The following is a 10,226-nucleotide window of genomic DNA, read 5'->3' on the forward strand; positions in this document are numbered from 1 at the left end:
CCCATGCAATGTTTGTTCCTTTTCATGCAGAGATATCAGGATTTGGGTTTTAATAATCTGCAGGGTGTTCGATATTAATTCACTTGTTCTCCAACATGTAGCAGTAGCATACATATGCTAGATAAATATTCACATGGGATTTCAGATGATTGATTTCAGCAATGAACCCCAATAGAAAGTTCCTAATGGAAAACTATAATTACAGTTATGTAATTTAATTTGTTTTCTGTAATTTTTTTTTATCTGTCATAATCATATATTATATAGCTTCTCTTTTGGACTTTAAATCCCATAAAAACAGTGAGGCCATTGCCTCCTCCTCTTCTCAGTTATCACTCACTTCACTTTCACTCTGTTTTCTCATCCCCAAAAGTAAAAGTTTCATTGGAAACCCCATAGAGGAGGGTTCTTTTGTAGCCTTTCGGTGCTTAAATTCAACCACTTTCCTTCTCTTTATCTTTCTCTCTCTTTTTTCTGATAACTTGGGGCAATATAACCCAGTTCAGTTGTCCCTCTGCTTCAGTCTGCATTAATTCATCTGATCCTCCAATGCTGGAATCTCTCAGATATGCCCAAAGCTCAGACAAAATGAAAAGGCTAAAGCTGCTTTTTCTGACTTCTTATTCCCACAATTCAAATTCCTTCCCACTTTTCCTTTCATTTGACTCCAAATCTGCTGACAGTCAATGCCATTCTGGGTTGTCTGGTGGATTTTAAAGCCTTCTTCAGGTTCATCTTGAGTTTCAAACAGTGGTCGGTAACTTGGTTGGAGCAATTTCTTTCAGAAATATACTAGTCTTTATGAAAAAGCACTGCTAGCAGCAACTATGGCCATCGAGGTGTGCTCGGAGATTTCTAGCCCTGGATTTAGTCCAAGAATTTCATTTTCTCATGATCTAGACAAGACATGTCCTGTGGCAAAAGAAGGGCAACGATTAGACTCTTCGCTCTTGGATTCAAGCTCAGATTTCGACTTCTGCATTGTCAATAACCTTAAACTAGAGTTGTCTTCTGCAGATGAGCTTTTCTCCAATGGGAAGATTCTTCCAGTCCAAATCAAGAGAAATCCCATTGCCATTGCCACCAAAGAAACCCATCAGCCTGATGAGGCTGTTAATCCTCCACCTGCTCAGCATCGTTCAACAACTAGGAACACAACAGAGAAGAAGAGGTTGAAAGAATTCTTAGACACCAACGTTGATGCAGATGAAGATGAAGATGAGAAGCCTCCAACAAAGCCTTTCTGGCAGTTCAGGCGAAGTAGCAGCCTCAATTGTGACACTGCTCGCGGCAAGAGCTTAATTCGGTCATTACAATTTCTTTCAAGAAGCAATTCAACCGGGTCAGCTCCAAATGCAAAGCAGACAGTGGCTCCAAAGGAAACCCATCAGAAGCAGCATTTGCAGAAACAACCATCTATTTCAAGCAGAAGATCATCTGCATCATCATATTCAAGTACATATTATGCTTATAATAATTCATGCCCGCAAAAGCCTTCGTTAAGGAAGAGTGGATCTTATGGCAATGGGGTTAGAATTAGTCCTGTTCTGAATCTCCCACCACCATACATTTCCAAAGTGACAGTAAGTTTTTTTGGGTTTGGTTCTCTCTTCTGTAATGGTAAGTTAAAAAAGAAGAAGAAATGATGGGTTCAGGTCAGTTTCCTTCATGAGTGAGTGGATGAATCTTCCAAGTACAGATGAATTTAGCTGTCTGCCATCTTGTATTATTAACTAGCATGTGATCATACTCTGTAAAATGAAGAAAAATTTTAGTGATAAGAAATGTCAAGAATCTTATTATTATGTTTGAAAAAACAAAAATTACAAAAAAAAATAGTTCATGGGATATTTTGGTTATTAGAAGGGTGAAAACTACAGTGGGGGAAGGGAAGCTGTAGGGACAGTAATTGTGCATGCATATCAACAGGTTACTGGCTTAGGAGACAGATCAACAAGGTATCTTTCTTTCACGGCTCTCCCATCCCTTTCTTTCTTTTTATGCTTTTGATATCTTTTCGTAGTACAAAATTAAGTAAATATGACTCTCTTTTCTTCTTTTGAACATTAGAAAAATACTTGATTTGCATAAGATGCTTCCGTTTTTGTTTTATTCTGTGTAGTATTAGGACAAAAACACTGTGCTTCAAGGAATTGTTTGAACAAAAAAGAATCAATGATCAAGCCCCAAGGGGTCCCTAAACTTTTAGTCTGATAATCTAAGCATCAATAACTTTAGCTTAGCTTTCCATAAACACCATAACATGGTCCATCCTTGAGTCCGCTGTCTCTTTAATCCGTGATGATTTGGGGGCATCGTTGGTTTTTTCGTAAGCAAAAGAAACATCGGCAAGAACAAGGAGGAGGTTGAAGCTCAAACAACAACAAACAAGGGAAACAGAGTTTCAATTAACAAAACAGAGTTTACCTAAAATATTGAGTCGAAAAACTTGATGTGGATGAGAAGCACGGCTGGAAAACCGATATAGAGGAGGGTTGGTTTGGTTACCAAATAGATCCAAAGAATGTCAGTTCATGACAGATTGGAAAGTAGCATGCCAAACACAATTTGGCTGGTTTCGTAGGGTTATGATATCATCGGCTGCAAAAGATTCCTCAAAATAGCCATAACTTCTTCTTCAGCAGTTCCAGTTTCAACTCTAGTGTCCTAAAGCTTGCAACAAGACTTACTGGACTGGAGCAACAAATGGGTTGGGCTTCAAAACTTGAAATGGAAGTTGGAACAGAGGAGAGAGAACCGAAAGACAACAATAGGCGAACGCGTAGTCAAGGACAAGTTGCCGAGTCAAAACAACTTTTTTGGATTGGACCTTGGTTTTTGCCGATATTCAAATGCAAGTGCCACAAGAATAACAGGTCATCCAGTCCCAGGCACAAAACTCACGAGTCAAAATACAAGTCAAATAACGAGTCAAGCTTTCCAATTTCTGGCATAGAAAAAGTCCAGCAGAGACCAGAATAGCAGGCACACCAGAAGCAAGCCAATTATGAATGGTAAGATCATGAGAGGTTGGTTACTGATTATCAACCTACAAAAAAACTCCTCATTAGCCATTGCTTTAACAGAGGAGACTTGCCCTGAGGAGTTCCAGACAATTTTGAATTTGATGTGCATCTCAAAATTTCAAGATAAATTTCAGGAAAAAAAAAAAAAGTTAAACATGCAGAACTAACACTTTCAGAATTTCTATCTAGTTTGATCGTTCAGCATAAGAATATAAAGCCAGAAAAATAACAATTTACCACCATGGAAAGTGATTGAAGTATCGAGTATTAATTTTCAATTTTCAACAAGCCAATTAATTGTGTGAAAGGTTTGACCGTAAACTCTAGCATGCCTTCTAATAGGAATAAACTAAACAAGAAAACATTATCCATCTCATACCAGTAGGACAGATGCAAAAGACAAACAATATATTGTTAAAGAACCCATAAACTACTATGTAACAGATCATCTCTACATTCACCAGATAAATTGATTACCAATAAACAATGAACAAAAAAGTAGTAGAATGGAACTCATTGTTGAAGAAAATTATAATAAAATGCCAGTTACCAGGGAAGGAAAATTATAAAAAGATTGCGTTTGCCAAAAAAGAAAAAAGAAGGAAAAGGATATCACAACTATGAAGATCAGTAAGCAAAGATGTTAAGCTAGTATAATACAGATAACTGAGCAGGGCAGGCAATTTGTGACTTGTGACTAGTTGTCAACAGTTATGTTTTATTACTATAACTTTTAGGCAAGGCCAGGCAAGAAATTTAGAACAAAAAGGAAGCCCAATCAATAAATTAAAGCAACCAAGTATTTGATCTACCGCCTTAAAGCTATGCTAGTTCCATGAATCTAAGAGCCATGATTAGTCACTAAACAATTTACACGAGAAGTTCACTTACATTCCGAGGAGCATGGCTTATTAATTAAATATTTACAATGTGCAGAAGAGAAGGAAATACACTACAGCATGATAAAGGCTTCAGAAACCAATTACACAGAAACAATTATTTCCCTGGCTAGTCTTCTCATGATGTAAATGAAGAGAACTGCTAAAAGTTTAAAAAATGTCAAGTAGTATGGAGGCAATCATGCACTTTGATGCTCTGCTATAGAACCCAAAATAAAGAAGAACACTGGTACACTGATACCAAACGGAACTGATATATTTAATAGCCATAAAATCAAACTCATAGCACAAAAGTTTTTTTCCATATAACAGCATCCGCCCAGATTTCCTTTATTTACATTTATTCAGAAAAGAAGAAAGATGAATTATAATTAACAAACAAAATTAGCGTTCCAAAGCAACTGAACATTCACCAGTACGGGGATTTGATGATTTCAATTTTCATCAAACTCCCATGTGTGTGGTATACCCACTAATTAGCGTTGCAAGCAGCAGCAGTCAGAAAAACAGAGCCTTGAAACATTCCACAGAAGCCATCATTCACTCCCATTGCTACCTCTGCAAAAAAGAATGACCAACAGCTCAAAATTAAACAAACTTGTGAAAGATAGAGAAAACAAGATCCAATAATTACAACCCAGAAGCAGATGAACACGAATTTTGTTGATTGATACGTGATTTGAAAATGTGGGAAAGAGAAGAAAAGCGGGAACTTTGAATTCATTATTGTTCATAACTCATGAAACCCCAGAACAAGCACGCTGAGCCCAATTCCATAATTTGAAGGCTGAGAGACACAAATCTATAAGACCCGAAATTCTCATTATTCTCTTTCAGTGTCCCTCAAATGTTATCATCAATGAAAGCAACGACTTTTGAAGTTTTCAGAGAGAAGTCAGAACAAAGCAATCACCTTGGCAGTTTCAGGGAACTCAGGAACCTTGTACGTCTCAGCTGAGACCTCCGTCAACCACATCCCCGGAAACAACGTCTGCAACAACAACAATCACCATGAACATTAATTACTATTGGTCAGACAGTTAACGTATATCTAAACACAAGAAAGAAAAGAAACTAAAAGGGTCATGAAGAAAGAGTAAGAATTTGAAATTGACTTACATCCAATTGCTTCTGAACATTTCTTGGGCGCTTCTTTGGCCGGCGGGGAGGCCTGTGGCCGAGCATCACCATGAAATCCTCCTCGATCTCCTTCTTGGTAAGCGACACTGCGAACTTGACCCTCTCCTTCTCCTTCTCCTTCTCCTTCTTCTCCGGACCCGAACCCGAACCCGAACCCGAAGCCCCTCTGACCGGCCTCGGAGACTTCACGCCATTGTTACCCTCACTCCTCAACGGCGAGTAATTCGCCTTCTTCTCCTCGATTCTCAACCCCTTCGCACCACCACCACAAAGAGGAGCCTTACACGCGGCCCTCCTCGTCCTCAGATTCCACGGCCTGACCTCTGCCGCCGCCGCAGGCGATGATTCCCCCTCCTCCGCCATCTCAACATCCTCCCCATCCGCCGCCATGTCAGTATCAGCAGCCGCCACCGCCACCTCCTCCTCCCTCAAAATCGCGTCCTTCATCTTATCCGCCGCCGTTTTGAGATCAAACATGAGCTTCTCCCTAACCGCCTCGATCCCTTCCTCTGCGTCGTCGTTTTCGATCCTCGGCCGCGGAGCCCGAAACCTCCGCTTCTCAAACTCCGATTCCCTCCGCCGAGTCATCATCACCGAACTCTCCAATCTCTGAGCCGAAGATCGCCGATCAACGGCCGAGGCTTCTCCGGTACTACCGCCGGCGTCGGAGCTCACCTTCATGCACCTTAGGTGCTTCTGGTTCCCCCACTTCAAATCCCACGGCAAGTTGAAATTGTGCAGAGGCTTTGTTCTCTCAGAACCCATCGCCATGGACTTAGCAGCCACTCTCTCTCTCTCCTCCGACACACCTATATACACCATTTATCGGAAACTCAGACCAAGAGAGCCACTCTTAGATCACAGCTCTCTCTTCGTCCTTCTTTCTCTTATTTTCTCGGAAAATCTCGGGGATTTTATGGGAAAGGGAAAATTTTCCTAGAGAACGCTATTGGGATTGTTGTTGTTAATAGTTGTTGTTTTGTGTCTCTCACAAATCGCCGGGAAACGCAAGTTTATATACGAGTGCGAGCGTGAGACTCCGAGAGGGCGTTTTAACGTTCGGGTTTTTATATCATGGCCTTTCTGATTTTATTTTCTCTCAATTTAATTTTTGTTTATGGCAAATGCTAATGTGCACCTTCAGTGTCTTTTGCGCACCGCTGAGGTTTCCCGGGTGATGCGTCGTTTTTGAGTGAGGATGGCCGCAACAGCCCTCTGATTTGGGCTGCCTTCCTTGATCTCTTTCTCTAGCCGTTGATATAAACTATTTTCATTTAAGATTTTTCTTTTTGGTGGCACTATGCTTTTATTTTATTTTATTTTAACTTTAAAAAATGCCAACATTGTGATTGTAGCTACCACCAAAATTTTAAACCTCAACATGTGTAAATGAAATTGTGTAGTTATGTCAAATATTAACCATAATAGCCTAATTATCGTTTTTTCTGTGAAATTATTTTTCCCTCTTACATTTTGTTATTTTAAAATCCAAAATCAATATTTCATATTTTTCCGAACACTCACAAGAAGGAGTGAAAGAAGCTTTAACCAGCGTGAAAATAACACAATCTTGTTATAGTGATTTATTTATTTTATTACTATACTTCTTTCGATACGTTTGTCGCAAGCCAGTCAAATTTGTTTATGTCGTTTTAATTATTTTAAACAAAATTCTTATTTTACATGATTTACTAATTATAGAGGCATCTAAATTTGAAATGTAAATAAAACCTTTGAACCTAAACAAATGTAAATCTTGATGAAAACCTAGAGGAAGTTGTATAAATTTAATAAATACAGAGGAATAAATATTTATAAAAATAAAAAAACAGACATCTATGTACAACAAGGATGATACCATAGATGTACATTGGCTAACGGCTATCAAGACACAACCCAGTTACACTGTATTGTGTTTGTTCAACAAAAGGTCAAGTCCAATTGTTTGAAATAGTCAAATGAAATAATTTTTTATTAGTTTTATTCTCCAAGTGATCAAATATTTAAAAGTCAAACACATATTTGGTTTGAGACATTGGGAAGAAATATGCTTTATTTCTTTCTTTCTTTCTCTACTTTAAAAAAATTGAAACAATAATGGAAAGTTTTATCTTTTATTGTTTTGCAAGTGAGTAATTTTTGAGACCCATTATTTTAAACCTCTACCCATCATCTCCTAATTCAAGTCGGTCGGACCAATGCAACCCACCCAAACCCGTTAGGGCATCTTCAGACTGCAAATAAATTGAGAGTGACATAAAATTAAGGAATGTGTAAGGAGAAAGGAAACCTTGATCCAGATCTGCATGCCCAACTCCATACGTACGGTATGTATATTTGTATGCTTTAATACCAAACAAGTAACTAACTTTGTATTATTATATACAACCTGCTTGGAAATTGGCTCCAAATAATCGATCCTAAAATTCAAATCGCAAACTGTGATAATTAATAAGAAATTTTTTGCAAAGTAACTGTAGCTCAACAAATGGTTAAAAGTTGTTATTCTTAGATTCGAAGTCATGTATTCGAATCTCATATTCTCAATATAAAAATTGTGATTTGCAAGTTGGAATCCCATAATGTCTTTGTCGTGTGTGAGAAATCTCTCTCTCTCTCTCTCTTATAATTTAAACTATCACTTTTATTCCAAAAACAAAACAAAAACAAAGGAGATTTTCATAACTATAAATTAAAAAGAAGTGCTACCAAAATTAGAATTATAGAGGGAAGGAAACCCACTTGGGATTCAAGTCCAACGGCTAGTTTGCTTAGTGCTTTATATCAAGTCTTTAAAAAAAACAAGAAGCAACCGACCAATATACCCTCTTTTTACAGCTTGGCTCCCTACCACCGGTTAGATTCTTTTCACTCCAATCAACTTTTTGTATCCTTAAATGCTCTCACGAACCCAAAGACTCCATGACTCAAAGCCTACAAGCCTATGCCTTCGCAAACCCAAGCCAAACTTTCTAAAACTAAAAGAGAGTGATCTGATTTCTCACCTCTTTTACTTCCATAGTTTTCCACCAAAATGTCCAAAAAACGACTGCCCATTTTCCAAAAGGTCTCAAAGCTCCTTAGGATCTTCATCTTCATTGCCAAAGTGAGAAAATTGTCATTTGAAAACTCATTTCTCAGGAGGAAATTACAAACCTCAAAGAAGTTGAAGCTTCTGAAGCATTACAACAATGGGTTCCGTGGAGAATACCAGTTTTCTGCTTCTAACACCCCCCTCATTCATTACCACAAAAGGCAGCTCATGAAGAGCTGCTCTCAAGACATATACTCTCTGTTCTTCTTTCTTTGCAAATGTTGGGGTTCTAGCTTGAGAGTTGAAGGAGAAGATATATGTGGAGATTTCATTATGGAGGCTCTTCCTCCTGCCACTGGAGAAGATGACAATGCAGTGGCTTTATTGGAGCCGTTGGATTGGGGAGATGAAGAAGGTTCAATTGACCTGCGGGCTCAGATGTTCATTGACAGGTTCTATGAAGAAATGAGAATGCAGAGGCAGGAATCATTCTAAATTAATCTTGTTGCAAATTTATTGATTTTTGATTGACCTTCATTGTTTTATTTTCGATTCAATTTGTTGGGTTCTCCACAGTTTTTTTTTGGACATTGTGGAGAGACAGTTAGGTTTGAAAATTTTCCATTTGCTATGAAATGTGTGGTTGTGTGAAGATTTGCAAATTTGTATTTTTGGAGCAGAGAAGTTTTGTTTGAGAAAAAAAACCTATCAATATATCAAATCAAATTATTTTGCAGTCTCCCAGGTGATACTTATTAGAATGCTGGTCCATACCAGAAATCTACTTAAACTGGTAGGAAGTTGAGTAAATGGACCACAGAGGAGCGTGTCTTTGTCTGCAGCAGGCAAGAAAAGCAAAACTTCCCTCAATATCAGAGCTAGGATCAGCTTAAATATGCAGCTTATATATTTAATCTATCTATAAACAGAAGGTTGATTCTTGACCAATCCCTAAACATAGTAGTTAGTGTCTATAATCTGTCTGTTTAACAGAAGCATTAATATTTGGATGATCAAGAACACGGTACTCCAATTTTCTTAAGTCGAGTTTTCAAATCCCAAAATGTAGCTTAGCTGAGTTGGGTTTACATTTATATTTTTCTTTTACAAGGGACCTTGTTTGGAGGTCCCAAAGTTTCATACAATACAAATGAATGAATGGTACCATAGAAAGCATGAGAACAATTGATTTTGCATAAATATAAAACCATAGGCACCATAAGTGAAAGGGCATTACCGCTCAACATCCACTTTATTAAAGAAGGCCACAACACTTTCAGTATCCCACATGATCTCACAGTATCCAGTATAAAAGATTTATCTAGATCTAACAACTCTACCTCCTCAATATAAAGGATTTAAAAAGTCAATCCAAATGGCTGGAGATAAACAAAATACATCATAAAATTGGGGAGAAGCAAAACCCAGCATAAAACTCGAGAGGAAAATTTCTCTACAGCATGACGGGGAGAGAGTCGCCTGATTTATTAGTCAAAAGGATTAATTCTAGTGAAAAATCTCTGGAACAAAGGGGGTTGTAGAGAAAAGAGAGAAAAAAGAAAGGATAGGAAGGAAAATCGTGAGTTACAATTTTTTTTGCAAGTTTATAGTCAAATGGGTCTCTATTATTATTTTTATTTTAGGGTTTGATGCATGTTTAGACGAAATGTTATGGGCCGAGCCTTGAGTCCCATTGGGCCATAAAAATACAAGGGAACCCGAAATGTGGGGAACCCAAGTACGTCATCTGGGCCTTGATCAAACTGGTAGGTGTTAAATCATTTCATATGGGCCATAAGTCATAGTCATAAGAAATAGATTTATGTCCAATAGAATCAAAATTCAACCATTTAAAATAATAATAATAATAATAATTAAAATATTAGTAAAAATATACTGCATCTTTTTTTCTTTTCTTTTTTAATAAAATAAAATAATGATATTATTGCTTTCTATAGAAAATGTAAATCGTACTTACTCCATAAAACCCCTCATGAATGGCAGTCCAATAGGAGAAATGCCCCGGTACAGCCCACTTTTGAAGGGAATCGGGTCCAGCAGGCTCAGTCGCTGGGTTCTGGCGTTGACGGTTCAAAGAACAGAAAAGAAATAAAAAACCGGCGAGCA

General features: G+C 37.9%; 3 protein-coding genes across 3 annotated transcripts; 2 read left to right on the top strand and 1 right to left on the bottom strand.

The window, feature by feature from the left end:
* Positions 1–283: 283 nt before the first annotated feature.
* On the top strand, positions 284–1,805 carry LOC117614480. Its single transcript, XM_034343301.1, has one exon. It carries the CDS (start codon positions 828–830, stop codon positions 1,644–1,646), a length of 819 nt encoding a protein of 272 aa, XP_034199192.1. The 5' UTR covers positions 284–827; the 3' UTR covers positions 1,647–1,805.
* A 2,355-nt stretch (positions 1,806–4,160) lies between these two features.
* Positions 4,161–6,173, bottom strand: LOC117614479. The gene is made up of 3 exons (XM_034343300.1): positions 5,045–6,173; positions 4,839–4,916; positions 4,161–4,483 (listed from the first exon to the last, which is right to left on the bottom strand). Exons 1-3 carry the CDS (start codon positions 5,885–5,887, stop codon positions 4,478–4,480), a joined length of 927 nt encoding a protein of 308 aa, XP_034199191.1. The 5' UTR covers positions 5,888–6,173; the 3' UTR covers positions 4,161–4,477.
* A 1,712-nt stretch (positions 6,174–7,885) lies between these two features.
* On the top strand, positions 7,886–8,789 carry LOC117615187. Its single transcript, XM_034344228.1, has one exon. It carries the CDS (start codon positions 8,100–8,102, stop codon positions 8,592–8,594), a length of 495 nt encoding a protein of 164 aa, XP_034200119.1. The 5' UTR covers positions 7,886–8,099; the 3' UTR covers positions 8,595–8,789.
* Positions 8,790–10,226: the final 1,437 nt, after the last annotated feature.

This window comes from Prunus dulcis, chromosome 1 (assembly GCF_902201215.1).
Source record: "Prunus dulcis chromosome 1, ALMONDv2, whole genome shotgun sequence".
Classification (NCBI taxonomy): Eukaryota; Viridiplantae; Streptophyta; class Magnoliopsida; order Rosales; family Rosaceae; genus Prunus; species Prunus dulcis.

Coding starts and splice junctions, on each gene's coding strand:
- LOC117614480 (XM_034343301.1), top strand. CDS start 828: ATGGCCATCGAGGTGTGCTCGGAGATTTCTAGCCCTGGATTTAGTCCA.
- LOC117614479 (XM_034343300.1), bottom strand. CDS start 5,887: ATGGTGTATATAGGTGTGTCGGAGGAGAGAGAGAGAGTGGCTGCTAAG. Junction 4,917..5,044: donor ATGTTCAGAAGCAATTGGAT/GTAAGTCAATTT, acceptor TTGTTGTTGCAG/ACGTTGTTTCCGGGGATGTG.
- LOC117615187 (XM_034344228.1), top strand. CDS start 8,100: ATGTCCAAAAAACGACTGCCCATTTTCCAAAAGGTCTCAAAGCTCCTT.